The 20,260-nt window shown below is 43.4% G+C and overlaps 1 protein-coding gene across 1 annotated transcript; it reads left to right on the top strand.

Moving 5' to 3' along the window:
• Positions 1 to 1,980: 1,980 nt before the first annotated feature.
• On the top strand, positions 1,981 to 18,781 carry LOC142948514 (girdin-like). Its single transcript, XM_076090591.1, has 29 exons — positions 1,981 to 2,043; positions 2,126 to 2,217; positions 3,822 to 3,927; positions 5,415 to 5,484; positions 6,046 to 6,104; positions 6,195 to 6,278; positions 6,605 to 6,745; positions 6,976 to 7,151; positions 8,141 to 8,222; positions 9,049 to 9,207; positions 9,347 to 9,493; positions 9,663 to 9,807; positions 10,232 to 10,909; positions 10,989 to 11,194; positions 11,304 to 11,498; positions 11,792 to 11,922; positions 12,023 to 12,164; positions 12,276 to 12,449; positions 12,658 to 12,819; positions 12,959 to 13,236; positions 13,347 to 13,490; positions 13,617 to 13,803; positions 14,039 to 14,184; positions 14,428 to 14,520; positions 15,169 to 15,377; positions 15,957 to 16,034; positions 16,580 to 16,816; positions 17,004 to 17,069; positions 17,350 to 18,781. Exons 1-29 carry the CDS (start codon positions 1,981 to 1,983, stop codon positions 18,438 to 18,440), a joined length of 5,541 nt encoding a protein of 1,846 aa, XP_075946706.1. The 3' UTR covers positions 18,441 to 18,781.
• Positions 18,782 to 20,260: the final 1,479 nt, after the last annotated feature.

Below are 20,260 nucleotides of genomic sequence, written 5' to 3'. Positions count from 1 at the left end.
GGACTTTACTGATATAAATGAATAGCACACAGGCTTCACCGATGTGACGACTGTTTATCATCTCATTGAAAATGTTCATCTGACCTTATAAAATGTGCTTTTTTCCTAATTGTTGTGTTTATTTCAGCATCACCTCTCTGGGAAGCATAGCTGGCATTTACACATAAAATCCCTCCAAACAAGGTCAGGTGCTTCTTAACAGATAGTGATTCAACTTTCAGGCCGTGTTTTCTGTTTTACAGAATGTAATCAGCAATGACTCATATAGTGCTGCCCAATCATTGTTCATATTTTCCTTTTATCAAAGTCACTAATGAGCTGTGAGTTACGTACCAATGTGCCTCATGTGCCTCATTAAACATAAGGCCTTCACAGTTTTAACGTAGTTAGAAAATAAATACATCATGCATGTATGCAGGAAATTATTACTACCGTAATGAGGTCACTATGTATTACATAATCTCACATTGCACCCATGACACATTTTAAACTGTGCATTAATTACAAAGCTAGAGTCACAAGAAATTGCTCCGTTACACTAGAAATAGTGTAGTGTAGAAAATGTTTTGATTTGTGTGATACTACATCTACGCCCAGTGATGAAGTCAGTCCAACTGCATGAACCTCATGTGGCCACTGGTGGGCAGACAAAGTCTAAAACATGATGATTGATGAAATACCTTCAGTGGTGTGTTAGCACACAGTGGCCTTTACAGTTCACAGCACAAACCTCTCATCAGTCAAAGCTCAGCATTTTAATCTTCACATCAGATGGAACAATTAGAGTTAATGTGATGTCAAATAACAATGCAAACTATTTCTGTGTTAACACAAGTGGATGTTATACTGTTTATCTGGCTGTTGACTGAGGGAAACATCTGTCATCTGGCATTTAGATGTATCAAATGTAATGAGATTGGAAATTTGAAAATTTTAATAATTTTTTCAAGGAAAACGTGGAATTATTAGTAAGAGAGTGTTTTTTTCATTCAAAATAACACATTTCATTTTCTATTTTGTGGAAATGTTACACTGACACAACTGACACTGTTTTATTGTTTTGTAAATAATAGAACCGGCCCTCTGTTTAATGCTATGCAGGTCAACAACACCACAAACTACATTCTAAAACACTATAAACATTGTAAAGGTAGGATTTATAGCAGGATTGATGTATTAGACTACTGACAATTTTATAGATCATGATTTATCTGAAGAAATTATGTACATTATTTTTATCACGTAAAATTTAAGTGTATTATTATAAAGTACATCTATGATTCAGATTCTCTTCCAGTTTTAAACACAAGGAGGCGCCGCTGCTCAATCACAGGCTGCTAGCTTTGGCAGCATGATTAGTTTGGAGGTTTTGTATTCAGGGGGAAGAACTTCATCACATTCATGGGTTCATCTGTCTAGGATTACACCCATAAGAGTTCACGGTTTATTATTTGTATTGTGCTGCGCAGCCTCCCCGAGCTGAACCATAAATAATTATTTGTGTGCAAAAGAATAACTGTTGTAAAAGAGTGCTAACTCTTTCTATGTGCTGGGCAGGGGAAGCTGAGAGGAGGAGGAGGAGGAGGAGGAGGAGGGGTGAGGGGGGTCCGGCGGCAGATGCCTTTGCAGCAGAGGACCAAGGAGGATGTAAATGAGTGTGGGGTGTTGCGGGACAAAATGCGGATGTGATTTGACGGATGGGGACGTTTGAACGCCGATTTGGCGACATTTAAACTGCTGGATGTGCTGAATGTAGCGACAGACTGACTGACTGTTAAAACACCGACAGTACAAACCGCAGTGCCGAGAGACATTTCTCAACTAGTTTAAATGAGATGAACGGGACAATTTGGATGGTGCACTCGTGCAAGACCGTGTCACCTCTGAAGAAAATGTAGACTGGGCTGCTGCCACTCTTCTCCCTGATTGACATAACTGGGATTTTCTGTGTAGATCTCTCACCCACAACCTTTGGTAGCGATGGAAACTGGAGTTTTTCTGCCCTGTCTGGATGAATTCATGCTGAGCCCTCTTGTCACTTGGGTAAGTATTGCAGACGGCTCTGATTTGCTGTCAGACACTGTGGTACCAACCTGTCATCCTGTGTCCCATCTTTGTTATTTAGGTGAGGACATTCGTGCCACATGATGGGGACATGCACTTCAACTTCTCTGTGTTACTGGATGGAGTCTTCTTGAATGATGTAATGACACAAATGTAAGTCACTTCATGCCACATCTTCGTCCTTGCAGCTTATACTTCATTTGTCACATTTCTAATTTAGATTGTGAGCCGTGTCCAGATGGTGATTTAGATTAGTAGCCTGTCTTTTGAAGCTGTTGACTGTCATAGACTTCAATAGCAATTGATGATGATGATGATGATGATGATGATGATGATAAAGTACATCGTTCAAATACTAGAAATCCTCCTTATTTAGCCTTATTAAGTCGTTTTAAAAAAATAATTAGGTATCTTCTCCCCTCGTGCCATCTACAGCAGCTACTGATACAGTATCAAGCATCTGCTAACATTCTTATCCAGCCACCAACAGTACTGGCTTTGTCACTCAGCAGTGATAAAGGGTATCTTTGTAGTCTGCAGCAGTCTTCAAATGCAACTTCCTCGTTACTTACAGGTTAGGTTTCTCAAAAAATGTAAGAATTAGCATGAAAGTTACAGACACTGAGGGACATCTATAGACGTAATCGACTAAATAAGGAACAGATTTGCAAAGACATGAGGAAATTCATAGATACTGTCAAGACTCTACTTAAGAGATTATGATTGGGGTGCCTTATGTTCTGAGGGAATTAACCCGCACCTATAACAAACATTAAGTGATGGTCATCTGGCAGTTTACAATGTGACACACACACTGCTGTAAGGTGACAGGTGGTGAGACCCTGGTTCTAGTCTTCATGTTGGGAGACACTTTAGACATCGACGGTAGAACTGAAATTGAAGAGTTGCAAAGAAAAGGTAAAACAAACTGATGACCCAATGCACTTGTGGATAACGCTGTCTAGCCACCCCGAGTCTACAGTGTGCATTCATCCCACTCATCCCCCAGGGTCACAATAACCAGCTCTAAATGCAAAACAATGCTGCGCTGAGGGGAGGGTAAGAGGCGGGATAATCTCCTGGATTGGGAGACCCTCTGGGATTAGGGCCTCGTTGCTGGTGTTTAGTGGCACTGGGACACAGATGGGAAGGGAAGGGAGGAGTCACAGGAAACGGACAAACAGCACAGAGATGGAGAAAGGCATAATAAAACATGTGATGTACCGGGCAGCACGGCAGCATCTCTGTCTTTCTATCTGCCTTTCTGTCTCACTCTAACGTCTATATATAGAATACATTTGTGTGTAAGTTAGTCCATCTCTTTGCTAGTTACTCTTAATGTCTGCACACAACCGGTTTCCTTTCCTGAGCAACAAGGTGAGGTCTGTCCTATTAAACTGCACAAAGGTTCATGAATGACAGCATTTCAGCTATAATGTATGACAGCTCAACCCCAGACCACATTAGGCCCGAGCCAACAGCCCAAGAATCCAGCTAAAGAGTTTCCTTTGGGGGAAAAGTCTAATGCCACCCCATTTGGCTCAAGCAGTGCGGTTTGTTGACTGAAAGGAATGACATCACAGGGGCTAAAGTTAGGAATGAATAGAGAACTCATACATGTTTTCATGGCGATCCCTGAGCCAAAACTCTTACCGGCTTGCAGCTCCCTCTCACTCCATTCCGCTGACAACCGTTTGTTTGTTTGTGAGTAGCAGAAATGTCAAGTAAAATGCCTTTATGTTGTGTCGCGCCTTCAGAAATCCCTCGGCCACACCTCAGGGTGCAAAGGAAGTAGGCAGAGATCCAAGTCAGAGGATCCAGAACCTGAACCTCCTTGTCCAACAAATCAAGACGTATTATCTGGTGAGTTTTGGATGTTCCTCCCTCTCATCCATATGTATCTAAACAGGCCGCTAAGCTTTCCCTCTCTCTCTACACGAGATTATGCTATCTGAACATTGGATTTTCCAACTCAACTTTGCATCATCCATCACGCACACACGAGCTCACACATGCGCAAACCAGATAGTCGGTAGCACTTGTGTCACAGCAGATCAACTAGTTTCTCTTAAGATGCGTGCCCTAAATATCAGCCATGTACACAGCTGTGTAATCGCCACAGGAGTGAGGTTAGAGTGCGTCAGAGAGCCCAGTCAGAGCCACAGACAGAGCTTTAGAGGGACACATGAAGTCATGAGATTCATGGGCGGACACCACTGATGGCGAATCTTGGATTTGCCGTCTGTGTCAGAGTAATTAAGTACAATTCGAGATAAGCTTTCTTCTGCTAAGAGCTGTTTAGAGCACAAGAAAAGTCATTTCACTGAGGACGGGTCGATCAAGAGCTTCAGATTAGCAGCGCAAAAGAACAAATATAGAAAAGAACGTTTTTTTTTGTTTTTGTTACAACAGATTAACAACATATCTGATAACATCGTGTCTAATTATCCTTTGTACTGTATGTTACTCTTGGTAAACTCAAGGTTTGATTACTTCTAGTCATGTTGATCTAAACCAATGCAGCTCTCCATCCAAGGACCCTTCAGGAGAGAAAAACATCCGTATTATGTTTTTCCTGAGACAGACTTCATGCCTTTGCGTCTATTAGAATAACTCTTAAGTACAAAGCAGTAAATGTAGATGTAGGGCAGCCCTTGAATCTTTTATCTGCTGTCATGTGAAAATCCCATCCGGATCTGATTTTGGTTATTTTTATGTTGAAAGGTACGTTGAAGACGACAGACTTGCTAGCTGCTCTGTGAGGCATAATGGTACTTTAAGCTACATGCTTAAGTCAGCATGCTAATATTTTTACAATCACAATGCTAACATGCTAATGTTTAGCAGCTATAATGTTTGTTGTTTACCATGTTCACTATCTTAGTTTAAGGTGTTAGCATGCTGACATTTCAACTGAAAGAAAGGCATAATAAAGATTCATCTGGTGTGCTTTACATTGGTATAGAGCAAGGCACCGTATTCCTAACATTCCTAACAGGAGCTATTAACAAACACTATTACACTGCTCACACACCAGCACACACACTGTGCACACATGCATAGATATAAGCCACTTGTAGGCTGATGCAAGGCTGTACTGAACACTGCACCAGGGAAACAGGCTCTGTCATCTGCCCATTTAGAGGCTCCTCCCTTTGTTGGCTGTGTTTCTATACATGTATTTAAGCAGCTGCTATGTGCTGTACATACATACGTCGCTGTCCATTCAAGCTCTTTGGCTGGACCGCAAGAAGTGTTGTATTTAGTCCTTGTTTTAGTTTGGCCTGAAATGTATCGTCATCTTCCCTTTTTCCTCCACCCTCCTCCCTCCTTGTTTCTCTTTTTTTCAGGATCATCTGAGACAATTAATCATGATTCCTTTACCAAACGTGTTGCTGCTTGGCAGGACTCCTTACTGTGGTATGCTCTTTTATTCCTCATCTTAGAGCTGCTAATTCAAGCCTGATGGGCTGCTGATAGTCAATAAGCACTGCATTCATTTACCTGAAATAAGGACATGTGTAATATAGGTCGAGTATAATCGCTAAAGTGGCCGAACTAAAACTCCTGAGAGAAGATTAAGAGTTTATTTGACACAATGATACATCCTTAATCCATAACAATGAAAGCAGCCCATCTAATTAGACAAGTTAACTACTAGCAATAATGTAATTATTCAATATTTTAGAAAATGTTGACGATGCAAAATGTGTGATAATCTTTGTTTGTAATTAATGAATAATGAAAATCAAGCATTTTCCACAAAAAAAGCCTTGTGATACAGTTTCTGATACAGTTTGAATTCAGTTGCATTCTACGAGTCTGATGACCACGCTGCTTTGTGATGGTAAGGCTTTGGCAAGTGGTGACCCAAATTCCCCAGCCAGCAGTTTATTCTACTTAAATCATGCCAGCAGCACTCAGCGCATCAATCTGATAAGTCATATTTCAGATAATGAGCTTTTTTCTCCTCTTTAACAGAGCAAAGTCTGGAGGAAACGAAGAAGCTTTTGCTGCTGCTGTTGGGATGTGCAGTTCAGGTAAAGCCTGACTATCTGATCAGAAATCCTGAAGCAGACAAGACTGCATGAGATGTGGAGATCTAAATCTGTTAACGTTTTTATTTTCAGTGTGAGGAAAAAGAGGAGTACATCGAGAGGATCCAAACACTTGACTTTGACACGAAAGCTGCCATAGCTGCACATATTCAGGAGGTATATGACTTCATATGAGATGCCACAGCTACGTTGTTCAGGAAATCAGTTTGTGTGTAGCTGTGCTTGTGTCTAGTACACACAAGGAATACTGTAGATACAGCAGGATTCACAGCCAGCATAGATATTATTGTTAGTTGAAGATATTATGAGAAATACAGTTTATATTAAATTCTTGGAAGTAGTAATGATTTATTCAGAAGTGAAAGACAACACTGTATTTTGTAGCTGCATAAGAAGGATCCTTGTGTCAATACACTGTATAATGTATTCATTCCCATTATATTGTGTTTTTTCCTGCTTGTCTGACTGTCCGTGTTTACCAGGTGACCCACAGTCAGGAGAACGTGCTGGACCTGCAGTGGTTGGAGTCCAGCGATGTGCACCCAGATGAGTTGGAGGTCGTAGCGAGGAACATGGCCACGCACCTCCGACATGTGCTGGACCAGAGGGACACCCATCTAGAGGCATGTTTGATCTTAAGAGATACATATTTACTGCAGGTTTTATGTGAACCTAGGTGTGAATCCAAAAATGTTTAGTACATGAAGATATTTTGGGGTGTATAGTCGCTACAAAGCATGCATTATAAGTCATGGAAATTCTATGTAGACAGTGAAACGGTTTCAGTTCTAGATTTTAAGAGGTAAATTGGGGACTGAGTCAAATGCTAATCTGTAACCTGTCCGTTTGGCAGACTATAGCAGAGCTAATGCAGGAAAAGGAAGGTGTGGTGAGCCTGCTCAATAGCCCCTCCAGCCCGCAGTCTGGCAGCTACTCCCCCAGCATGCAGCAGCAGACAGGTACTCAACAACACCTGGCAGTGGAGCTGGCTGATTCTAAGGCCAAGATCAGACGACTTAGACAAGAACTGTGAGTACTAAATACTTTATTCACTAAAATAAAAAAGTACAATGTAGTTTAACAAGAAAGCAAATAGCAAAAAGGAGAAAGAAAAGTCCTTGTGGCTAAATGTTTAGCATATAATGTACACAATCAGGAGAATAGTACAGTCACTAAATCATTTTACAGCAAACATGCCAGAACATAAAACAGTTGTTCTGAAATCTAAAAACAACGCAAATGGCATGAGATCAAAAATACAAACTGGTGGAAGTTGTCCATTCCCACACGAAGCGATGGTTTAATTTGATGTTGTCTCTTGGTATAGTATGAGTTTCACTTCAGGATGGATGTTGGTAAAGACTTAACCTGTCCTCTGGGGAACCGCCAGTAGTGAGTGAATGAGAGGCAGAGAGAGCGATATACAGGATAAGAGATGCCTCTGGGAGTTTGGCCCACATTACTGCCTGCTTGGCAGGTTCCATGGCTGTGCACCACCACTGACCCACATTGGCTCAGCATTTCAGCGAACACACACACACACACACACACACACACACACACACACACACACTAACCCTGATCCAATCGAGATCTCAGCTCCATCATTGATCTCCATCCCGTTTACTCGGCTGTATTGTCCTCTCTTGTTAGGATGCTCGGATTGACATACTGCTGCCTCTGTATGACTGAAAGCATCACGTATGGCCTTATACAGTTCTGTCATGTGCATAATGTACATCGGAACCTGCATCGGTTTCTCCACAACATGTGAGGAAGAAAATAAAATGGGGCTTAAGAAGCTTTATGTTGGAATCAGGTTATGTGTGTTTTACAATGCATGTGTGTAACAACATTGATAATTCTACTTGTTGTTTTGAATGTGCGAAACACAATATGTCAAAGGGGTATTTGTATATGGTCAGTATATAAAGATATGTTAAGTTATGGAAGGAGAGTAGTTCACTCTAACCAGCCCGCCTGCTCATCTTTCTGCACTGCCCATCTGACCCCACCAGAGAGGAGAAGAGCGAGCAGATGCTGGACTGCAGACATGAGCTTGAGACCATGGAGGTAGAGCTGAAGAGGATCCAGCAGGAGGTTTGTAGTTAGAATGAATTGCAGCTCCTTCTGATGGTGACACACAGTAACCTCCTGATCGCTTCGCAGATTATACAGATTATTGCACACCATACTTTGCTGCAGAGCGGTGCTTAATGACAGCAAATTTAAACCTCTGAACTCAGAGATACAAGCAAAGCTGTTATGGATTTGTCTGAACGAGAGATCTCATTTGTGTTCTCTGTTTTAGCCTTCTGGCTGCATGGTTCATTTCCAACATGTTGATTTTGGCAACTAATTTAGTCTTAGTCCTAAGACAAAAATGCTTATTAGTTTGAGTCTCATTTTAGTCATTTTTATCCTTCATAGATTTAGTCTAGTTTTGGTCTAATTTTAGTTAACTCAATGTTTTAGTCCAGTTTTAGTCGCTGAAAAGTCGTTAAAATGTTCGTCTACTTTCAGTCAAAATGTTTTCTCTCTCTTCGTTTTTATATTTAGTTCCAGCCATGTGTCAAATGCTCCTTTTACATTGAATATTTCAGTCATTCTAGTCTGGCCAAAACAATACATTTGTCATTTTAGTCAAACTCATTTCACACAACATTTTATCGGATGAAAAGAGGTTGAATGGAATACAGCTTTGTCGGTACGGACATTTCAAGCGAAAATACTATTCGAAAATGACGTGGAACTATTCGATGATTCTTTGAAGATCAATGCAGCTTTGATTAAAAATAATAGTAACAAAGTGACTTTGACTTATGCTGAGAGACACTTGAAGACTTGCAGAACTAGATAAGAAAGAATGACGCAAGGCTCCATCATGTTTTGCTATGAACTATGCTTCTATGTAAACCTTCACCAGAACTCCCAGCTGCTTGTAGACGCCCGCGCAGCCCGCACCTACCGGGACGAGCTGGACGCCCTGAGAGAGAGAGCAATGAAGGCGGACAAGCTGGAGAGTGAAGTGGGACGCTACAGGGAGCAACTGCACAAGATGGAGGTCTACAAGGCCAAAGTGGAGGTTGATGGAGTCTTATAAATGCTTTACCAGTTCATTTTGATTATATATGCTTGGATCTCAGGAAATCACAGAATCCTGCAACAATCAAATATTGATTTTTTTTTTTTGGGGGGGGGCGGGGAATGTGTGTGTACTTCAGGAGCTAAAGGAGGATAACAGGGTGCTACAGGAGACCAAAGAGGTGCTGGAGGATCAGTTGGCAGGCTGGAGGGCACGCTCCGATAAAATACACCAGCTGGAGAAGCACGGTCTGCTGCTGAAGGCCAGGGTCCATGACATGGAGCAGGTCAGACATCTGCACACAAGGAGATCAGTAGCAGTAATATTCAAAATCATCTAGAACTCAACATTAGATTCCTAAGTCCTCTTTTAGATTCAATGATTCTCCATTCTGTTCTGCGACTGGACAGAATCTGTTCTCGTGCCTCTGCTGATGCTTTGTCTCCCCACTTGAGGAGAGGGAGGCAGATCAGAGGCGCACTGAGGAGCTGCAGGAGGAGAACCTGGCTCTGTGTTTGGCTCAGAGGAGGAGCATGGAGGAGTCCCAGCACCTGGGCTGGGAGTTAGAGCAGCTAACCAAGACCACTGAGAACTCTCAGGGTAAGAGCTGCTGGTCCAGTAAGATGACGTAATGGGAGAATTAATGGATTGTATTGATTGGAATAGTAGCGACAGGTAAGTAAGGAAATGCATCTGTGAATTATGTAAGTGTGTTCATCCATGGATACATGCATGCATAAGCACTCCATTAGAACTTCTTATATCAGGAGATGTTTCACCAAACAACGTTAATTGTGATTTTGAGATTAACACTTGCATGTCCCTGATGCTATAGATATATAGTAGGCTAACTGAGCTAAGCTAGACTCATCAAACTGTGCACAGACATATTAAAGGTATCCCTGAGAGTGTCTAACTCTGTGTAAGGAAAGCCTAATGGCACCTGTTTACAACTAGTCTTTCATTCTGTCTGTCTCAAGTCCTCATCTCCTTCAGCTAATTGCCACCATGTGTTTGTGTAAAGGCCAGCAGACTCTGAGCGAAGAGGTGAGTGAGAGGACCTGCAGTCGGATGCTGAAGCTGGAAAAGGAGAACCGAAGTCTCTTGAGGACCATAGAGGAACTGAGAGCTGCCTTGATTAACAGAAACATGCAGCCCAAACATAGCCACCACCTTGAGGGTGATCACGTCTGCCAGGGGATCTGTAGCACCGACAACTGTACCTCATCAACAGATGAACCCACAGGGTTGCAAACCACCTGCCCAAATGTAGAATACCGCACTAATGTATTCCCACACAGTGCAGTAACACAGCAGATGCTGAATGGGCATTCAAACTGTCATCAGCTATTCCATGCAGAAGATCTGGAGCAAGTCCAGAGTAAGATCCTCCTCACAGATGATCCAGACCTTCTTGTTCAAGAGAAAGGACAGCTAGAGGATGCAGACCATGGAGACCATCTCAAAGAACTGATGTCTGATCTGGAGGTCTTAGAAAACAATCACAATAGGCTCCATTGTTTTGTTGGATCACGTGATCACTCCCCTGGCTCGAAGGGCAGTAGTCCCTGCCATGAAAGCATCATCACAGGTCTGCCAACACGTTCCTCCTATGCCAGGAAGCACACACAGCGACTGGAGGCCAAGTGCAGGGCCCTGGACACAGTTAACCAGCATCTACAGACTTCCCTTGATAACACTGGTAGGTTCTGTTGATCACAATACAAATCACTGTAAAAGATTCAGTTATGCAAGCATACGACCCAACTCCATCTCTTTAGACAGGAAAGTTCAGCGTCTGGAGGCAGAGGTTCAGGAGCTGGAAGCAGAGAACCAGAGTCTGCAGGCCACTTTAGAGGAACTTCGGATCTCTGCACGGCGCCTGGAGCAACTGGAAAACGATAAGCAAAGCCTGGAGCAAGAAACCACAGCCCTGGAGAGGGAAAAGAGGCAGCTAGAGAAAGACAATCGACGACTCCGCCAGCAGGTAGGTAGGCTTGTTTTGTGTCAGTTGCTTACCTAAGGAAGGATAATGTTTGAAAGACTCATGTTGCTCTTCAATAATATGGCTCCTGTTCTACCTGTCTCTATTTTAGGCTGAAATCCAGGAAGCCAATTTAGACAGCAGTAACGTCTGTATGGCCAGCCTGGAAAGGGAGATGCGTTTTCTAGTGAAGGAGGTGGAGGGGTTAAGAGAGACTGCTGAGAGGGTCAAAGGCCTGGAGAGAGACAGCAGAGAACTGATCAAGCAAGCTGCCATCGACCAGAGGACCCTGGCCACCCTCAGAGAGGTGAGGGGAGGAAGTCTGTGCTGTCTAGTTTACGCTGACCGTATAAATAATCTACCCAGACACACCCTAACGTTTCACTGATAGTGCAGCAGTGAGCATGTGTTTCACAGATTTTGGTTCAAACTTTGCTTACATTCTTCCAACGGCAAGAACGCATTTACAGACTTACAAACATACTTTCCTAAACAGTGGAATTAAATGAGTTCTTGATGTGTAAAAAATGATGTTAAGCGTCAATAAATGTCTCTTTAAAAAAAGGTTTTGTGAAATCCACATATACTGTCCATCTTTAGGAGCTGGTGAGCGAAAAGCTGAAGACGCAGCAGAGAGACAATGAACTGGAGACGCTGGCCCATGAGTTGGAAATGAGGGTCCTGAACCAGGAGAGTGCAGAGCAGGCGGAGCAGGAGGCACCAGACAACAGGTGCTTGGAGTTCCCGTCCAGTAACCTTTGAAGTGAATATGGTAAGAAATGAGGTTATAATGCCACAGTTGGTACTGAATTTCTTCTTTCCTCATTGCAGCAGGTTCAAGATGCTGGAGTCAGAATTAGAGTCGTCTCTGAAGAAATCTCTTCAGATTAAAGAGGACAAGATGGCAGCTTTAGAGGCTCGTCTACAGGAATCCTCCACCCTGAACCAGCATCTGCGTCAAGAGCTCAAGACTGTTAGTCATGTCATACAATTTCCCTTTTGGAGGCCTGTTAGCGTCACAAAACTCCCTTGAAAAAATTACATAGTATTTTGTTACAGATCCATTTGACCTTTGACCCCACAGGTGAAGCTGAGCTATGAGGCCTTGCAACAGAGGCAGGAGGAAGAGTGGATGGCATCGAGTCCCACCCCTCCCAGAGAGACTGGCAAGGCAATGAGCGAATGGCTGCGTGAAAGCCAGGAGGCCACCAAAGAACTGCTGAAGCTCAAAGACCGTCTCATTGAAGTGGAGAGGCATGTAAGTGGCTGGCCTTTATCAAAGTAAATGATCTATATAGTGAACTATTTTTTTAATGGTACTATTGGTTCTTAACACACACTAGCACTTGCCTTTGATGTTAATTTGTGCTAATAGTAGACCAAACAATGTGCTGAAGGTATAAAGTTAACACGACCTCCTGTTTTTCATGTCACATTTTACAATAATCTCCTCTCCTCCTCTCCAGAATGCGACACTTGAGGCAGAGCGCCAGGCAATGCAGGCCCAGCTGAGGCAGCTGGAAAGTCAGTCTGACAGTCAGCAGGCTCAGATCCTCGCCCTGCAGAGGCAGGCTGCCTCACTGCAGGAGAACAATACGGCCCTGCAGACACACAATGCAAACCTGCAGGTGACACTGCAACAGACACTATTCTCTGTGGTACACAAAACATACACACAAGTATATTCACGCCTCTGCAAGAGCATGCAAGCATGCAGACAATACACACTGAAATGTTACATTAACTCCTAATCCCTAACTTTTCCAGGTGGAAAAATCCACTCTGAACTCACAGAGTGCTTCCCTCATGGCCCAGAATGCTCAGCTGCAGCAGCAGCAGTCAGGGACAGAAAGCGAACGGGACAATGCCATACGGGAACGTGAAGAGCTGCGCGGTGTTCAAGAGCAGCTATTAAGAGATCACGAGCGGCTGGCAGCTCTGCATGAACGGCAAGCCATGGAGTACGAGGCCCTAATGGGCAAGCATGGCTGTTTGAAAAAAGCCCATCGCACACTGGAGTTGGAGTCTCGCACACTGCAGGACAGGTGTGGGAAAGGCACTATCAACATGCCGTGTAGTACGAGATCCCTGCATAGTCTCGTGTGTGTGTGTGTACTCATGCATGTTCACGTGTGTGTATTGGTGGTATCTTTAGGTACAATAGCCTGTTGCAGCAGCGGACCAAGCTAGAAGACCTGGAGAAAGCTGTGAAGGAGGAGCAAATGAGGATGGCTTTGGAGAAAGAACAGCACAGGACCACTGCTGCTGAGTGTTGCAGGCTCCGTGATGAGAAGGAGTGGTGAGGAGGCAACATTACATGCACACGCCCACGAGAGCATGTACACACTAATGCACACCCAGACAAATGAATGGATGTGGGCTTACACAAGGAGCTAGATATCACCGTACATCTTTTTTTTTTTAGGCTGAACCAGACACACCGTCAGCTTGTTAACGACAATGAGTTGCTGACGGCGGATCACAAACAGCTCAAGAGCCAGCTGAATGAGGCCAAGCTGGAGCACACCTGGCTGGAGGCGGACTTTTCCAAACTCAAGAAGGAGTTCCAGCAGCTGGACATCTCCTCCACAAAGCTCACCAACCAGTGTGAGGTATTGACATGCAGCAGGTTGAGCTGGTGTGGTTTTACCTATTAAATAATATAAATAACCTTGTAATTACCTCTTAACCTCAGCACACTCTGGACTAACATGCTTCAGAGTGTCTTCATAGTGTCAATAAGCTGGCTTTATGTATAGTCCTGCAATTTCTTTCTTTCAATAATTGCACAACAGTGTGTTTTGCATATATTGTGCACATATGGCTGCTTGTCTGTGTGATGTCTAGCTGCTGAGCCAGTTGAAGGGCAACCTGGAGGAAGAGAATCGCCACCTGCTCGGCCAGATCGAGACCCTGATGCTGCAGAACCGAGCCCTGCTGGAGCAGACTATGGAGAGCAAGGATATGTTTCACGTTGAAGAGCGACAGTATATGTAATCAAATAGGGACAACACCATAACAAGATAATGTAGCACTAAAAACAGTCTTATGTGTTGATTTACAGCATGTTACAGTAATGTGTTAATTATCTAACACATTGAAGTGTTTGATACTTGCAAAAAGCCCAAAATGTAGCTTATGTACACCAAAATACCACAGTAATCAACAGCTGGCCCACAATTCTAAACTTTTATTTTAAATGATAAATCTTTCTATCTGCCGCTCTTCCTATTCAGTGGCAAGCTTAATGATCTAAGGAGACAGAAGGAGAAGCTGGAGGAAAAGATAATGGACCAGTACAAGTTCTATGAGCCATCGCCTCCACGCAGGTAAGTTGCCTGCAATATAGTGACATACAATCATCTGTTTCTTTTCTTTTTTACGGTGAAATGACTGTGACATGCCACATTTTAGTTTTCACATTCAGCCCCTTATACATTTTGATGTGGTACTTGACTTTGTCATTTTCGGCTCACATACATTACAGTTCATAATATACACAGTTATTTAATCAATCAAGAAATGTTCATAGCGTAGTCAGTAATACATTGAGCTCCATAGTTCTGTGTATCTCTGTTTAGCCAGACATGTTGTTCCATGTGCTAATTGTTCTGTTTCTCTCTGTTTGGTCTCCACCAACTTCCTGAGGCAAATAAAAGTTTAGCTGCTAAAGAGCTAGCTGCTAACTCTGTCTGTCTGTTGCTTGGTCCTGGGCGGGTAGAGTAGCTTAAAACGCTGCTATGAGAGCAGGGAGAGTGAACCAAAACAGTAAAACCAAAACAATGAGCAGCAAGATGCTAAAATGCTCCGTAAAGCTGAGAGGAATTGCAGATTTGTTGGTGTAAGAATATCGATAACAGCAGCATTAAATATGTATTGTTTCATCTGTTTATCAGGCAAACATGTACGTCAATTGCTAGTCTTCACCTTTGCGTGATTGGTGATTGATTGATTTTTGTAAATCTGCCCTTCCAAAGACATGGAAACTGGATCACTCTGAAACTGAAGAAGTTGATTAAATCCAACAGCCGTGAGCATGGACCCGACTGCCCGCCAACACCCACACACTCAGGCGTCGCTGAGCAGCACCTCTCCTGTCACGAGAACTCCTTCATCAGCTCAGATGGCTCTGGAGGCTCAGCCTCCACCTCAGCAGGTGATGCCATCTCACCCCAACGTAACAGCAGTGAGTAGGACCTTCTTGAATTCACCAGATCATCTCCCATTGACTTGACAGGAGCAGTCTCATCAGAGTTCCAAAATCCCCCCTTCACTGCTTCAGCCATGATCAAAACTAAGATCATCACCAGAGGCAGGGCCCAAATATCACTCAGGAGTGTCTTCATGTCGAATCAAGTCCACAGCCAGAGGGACAGGGCGGCATGGGCGAACCACAGCAGTCACATCTACACATGAAGTTGTATTTGTAGAACAGACATCTTCCCAACATTTGACAAAACTGTCCCCTCCGCCTCCAGCAAAATATCAGATAAATGGATTTTAAAGTAAAACTGTGTAATAAATACTAAATAATGCAGGTATTGCAATGTGTTTAAAAATAAGCATATGTGCATGTGAACAGTCCTCAATATGTCTTCCCCGTGTCTTTCTTGTTTCTTAAAGTGTTTCTTCACTCCTGCCTTCTGTCTTTCCCCTTGTCTTTTGTCTTCCCTCCCTCCCTCTCTCCTCCCTTACATCCCTCTCTCTCTGCTCGCATCCCTTCCTTTGTCGACCTCCCACGTGGCTGCACTTTGCTGTTAAATAGCCACCAAAATGTTTCCCCGTATCAGGAACAGGCTGAAGGATAGAGACAAAGTCAAGTCCCTCTTCCGGCGTTCCATGTGTAAGAAAGACTGTGGTACAGTGTCGACCCTCATCTTGACTCTAGCCTTTTATTTACCTGCTAACTTGATCATATTAAGTGTGTCAATGCTTTATTCTTTTCTCTATTACATAGCGTAACATCAAAGTAACCTTAGAGTGAGTAGGATGCATCATTGTCAGTAAGGATACTCCCCAGTCATATGTTAGTAATGTGACCATCCATGCCGACCTCATTTCAAGCTATGATAATACATTTTTAAGCATTTGCAGCATTCATTTTAGCAGTGTAGACAATCTGGGGAAATTTATCAGAGGTCAAAGAAATGGTGCATTGCAGGAGGACACTGGTGCTGCAGGAGCTCTGCACCACCAGGAGCCAGCTGTACTGCAGGGATTAACAGCTAACACCACATTTCTAGATGCTTGTGTGGTCTATGGAGAAAGCCTCCATGTTTTCCACGCCATCGAACAAAAATACATCCTAATCTCCATGACCAGTTCACCCGTCTATCCCTCTCCCTCATCCACTTCCCACTTCTTCCACTCCTTGGTCCAACAATGCAGCCCTGAGCAGCTTGGCGTACCCCTCAGCCCTGCTCAAGGAGGAGCAGTGGGCAGACAGCTCAGCGCGGCTGGAAGGCTCAGAGGCTGATGTTGAGGAGGACAGGAAGAACGCATTGTCCTCATCCCTTACCACATCCATCTTATCCATCCTCCACCTCCATCTTCCTACCACTCTACCATCTGGCCACGTCACCATCACTACCACTGATCCAGATGTTTCTGAGCTCTGGGTGACAGGTAGACGCATCCATGAGCCACTGTTTTGTTTGACGTCATCGTCATTAGTTCGATGCTGGAATAAAGTGTAGAGGAGAGTAGAGCAAAGATAGCACAACATTTCTCATTTTAGGAGTTGAAAATAAAAGTGCTGAAAAGTGTCATTCGCTTATAACCATTCGATGATTTCTCCTTTTATGCCCCACAGACAAGGATTCAAATGATAGCGCTGTGCCATCTGGATTTGAGGACAACGACGAGCTGCAAAATCACGGTAAAGCCCTGTGGATACACGTTGAGAGGATTCATCAACATACAGATGTATGACCAGCTCAGGAATTAGAGCAAATCCATCAAATTGCAATCATGACCTTGTTTCATATTAATCTCTATCCTGACTACAGAGGCCAACAACTGTTACAGAAAGACTTGACTCTGCTGCCCCCTGCTGGTCATTCCGAATATGCTGAGACAGCTGACACATTGTCATGATAGAAGTGAACATTTCTGTATATATTGTAGCTCTTTAAAAAAGCGTCATAATCTTTTTCCAGGGCTAAATGGCGTCCAGAGTCGAGCTCAAAGTGAGAGCAGCGGTGAGTTCAGCCTGAGCCTGGAAAATGAGCCGTGGTCAAATGGCAGCAGCCCTGTCCAGCAGCCCCCGTCACGCCGCTCCTCCTCCTCCTTCCAGCCCCCCAGGGATACCTCCACCCCACAACACACACAGAAGCAGCACAAGGAGAGAGCTTCTACCATGCCCATCACCAACAGCCAGACTTCAGTTGTCCAGTCTCTACCAAAGCAGAAAAACCCTGTGCTCTCTCAGGACTTCTGGCTCACAAGGGGTACAAAGAGCATCCGAAGGGGGTCAAGAGGGAAAGTGACGCGTCGCTCCTCAGAGGGCACAGCCAAAACTAACCCAGTGCTCAATGGGATGAATTCAAAATCATGCTGTAGCAAAACGGAAACAACCCGGGCCCTAGCTTGTTCACCTATCACAGTGATGTGTGTTCAGGGCAAATCTTCTTCAATGTCTGGCTGCCTCAACTGCTTCTCCACCCCTCTGGGGAAAGAGGGGCGACAGAAAGGGTCCAAGTCGCCCAAACATCTCCCCCGAGCCAGCAGCGTCATTTCCACCGCAGAGGGATCGTCCCGGCGCTCCAGTGTAAACAGTGACTGCAGGGCCACGGTCAAGACTGACTCGCTCTCCGTTCAGGTTTCAGATAAGAGCAGTAATCCGGAGGAAGCACCGAGTCAACCTGAACCTGAGACCAATAACAGTGAGCCCGAGCCCATGCCTCCCGTCAAACCTCCCAGAGACCCGACAGTTGTCGTTCCCACAGACGGCCCCAAACCTCCCGTGCAGGAGTCACTTTTTGGCTCCTCTTTCACTTTCAACTCTGTTTTCTCAAACACCATTTTCAGTGATTCTGTGGTCACGACCATGACCAGTCTGGATGCCCTCGAAAACAACAAGTCCTTCCTCTGTCTGAATTCATCCCGAGTGCAAAATGGTCCACTTGAGAGCCAGAAGTTCACTCCCGACACGCCACAAACACTGCTCAACGTGGACAATGAGCAGAGTCAGAATGCAGAACATGCATCTGGGCTGGAGGAGACGGACACGCCGCTCACAATTGCATGAAAGCAGCTGTCACATCATTGAATATTGTGTCATTTAATAAAGTTGGTATCTGCGAGGCCACTTTTTATCACGTCAGCAGAAGCACACTATTTAAGTCCCTGTAATGTAATATATTTTATTCCATTGACTACCTGAGTATACCATAATCCTAAAAATAATTTTTAGTTACTAGATTTTTTTCTCATTTTTTTATTTAGAAACATTCCCAGCTTTTATATTCATATACCTGAGTAATAGTTCACAGTATTATCTTTCCATTCTGGTTCTATTCTGTCTTTTTGAAGAATGGATAGATGTCCTCCAGATGTCCTCCTTTGCCCATTTTGGTGTTAGGACGCAAGTCTGTTTGCTTTACCACATTGGAAATCTTGTTTTGTGTTTGCCAAAACATTTTGTTTATTTCTTCTGTTTGTATTTATGTCCTGTCCCTCAGACAGATGTTTTAAATTATTACATGTTGATTGCTTTGTCTGTATGATTTAAATGCGAGCCGTGGGGAAATTTGACATTAATGTGTGGGAAACTGTAAATCTTGTAAATTAGGATGTGTACCTGAATGCTATTTTACCTTAAATAAAGAAACCCTCTATATGTAAAATATGTACTTGTGTTGTCTTTGTTTTATTATAGTCCATGGGCCAGACGAGATATCTTTACCATCTGAGTGGGCAAACGTTACCTTGAATTGTCTATAGGGTCAATAAAAGTGAAATAATATATGGTAGCCTTTCCACAGGGGCAGCTTCTCATATTTATTGCACATTGTGTTATATTCAACCATTAGTGCCTTTGCATAATTTCCAAAAAGCACACAAACAGCCTATTCATTATCATGTTAATGCTGTCATCTTGAACCTAAGGCAACTCAAATATTTATAAAAAGTGTTCATTGTAATAAAAGCAATATGTTTGAATATGGGGACACATGTTCTTTTGAAATGATAAAAATGCTATATGCCTTAAATCAGTATTTATATTTCTATATAATATTTGAAGATATTTTGGCAACACTTTATAAGAAGGTCATATCAACAATGCATTATAACAACATTCATTCGGTTCTGCTGTTTTTCCAAAGTCTCACAAATACACTTAAAACATCTTAAATCATTTTAAATACACATTACAAACGACGTCACCTGGTGGTTGAGTGTGAGAGACTGTGAGGGCTTGAAATGGTGTGAATACGAATGGGACAGCACTTTGCTGCAACATATCACTTTACCATGAAAACAACAGAAAATATGATGTATAATTGTGGGTATTTATTTTATATTTTGTAGTCCCTGATCTGAAAGTCTTCCAGGCTCTTTCCTCACAAGATGAGAGGTAACTTCATATAATTTACTCGTTTTTGTCAAAACAGCTTCAATGACGAAATCAAATATCTGATGAATGAATAAATAAATATCCTCTGATTTCATGTTTATTTTGTTCCATCTTTAACCCTTAATGTGTCTGAGTAAATTTGATGTGACAGGCTGAACACACGTGAGCCGTCCTCTTTGTTTACCTTTTTTTCGTGTCCATGCGTCCACTGGTTACCCCGTGTTTAACGTCACATTGCAATGCTTTGTGGGTAATTCCCTTGGGCAAACAATGGTAACTGGGTCACTTACTGTCAAAAAGCCAAACTACTCGCGAGCAAGGAGGTGGAAGTTTTGCAAGCGAGCAGATGAAAGCTTCGCGAGCAGAAGAGCAGTGATAGTAGTCGCGCGCTAGGGGACGCCCCTCGCGCTCAAAGCAATTTTGCTCGCGGGAGCGGAGATATTCTGCGCCGAGTGATGTCAGAGCGATCACCAAACTAATATCCATGTGCG

This window comes from Anarhichas minor, unplaced genomic scaffold (assembly GCF_050575085.1).
Source record: "Anarhichas minor isolate MPS153535 unplaced genomic scaffold, ASM5057508v1 ptg000012l, whole genome shotgun sequence".
Taxonomy (NCBI): domain Eukaryota; kingdom Metazoa; phylum Chordata; class Actinopteri; order Perciformes; family Anarhichadidae; genus Anarhichas; species Anarhichas minor.
This window is presented reverse-complemented; position numbering and strand designations above follow the sequence as displayed.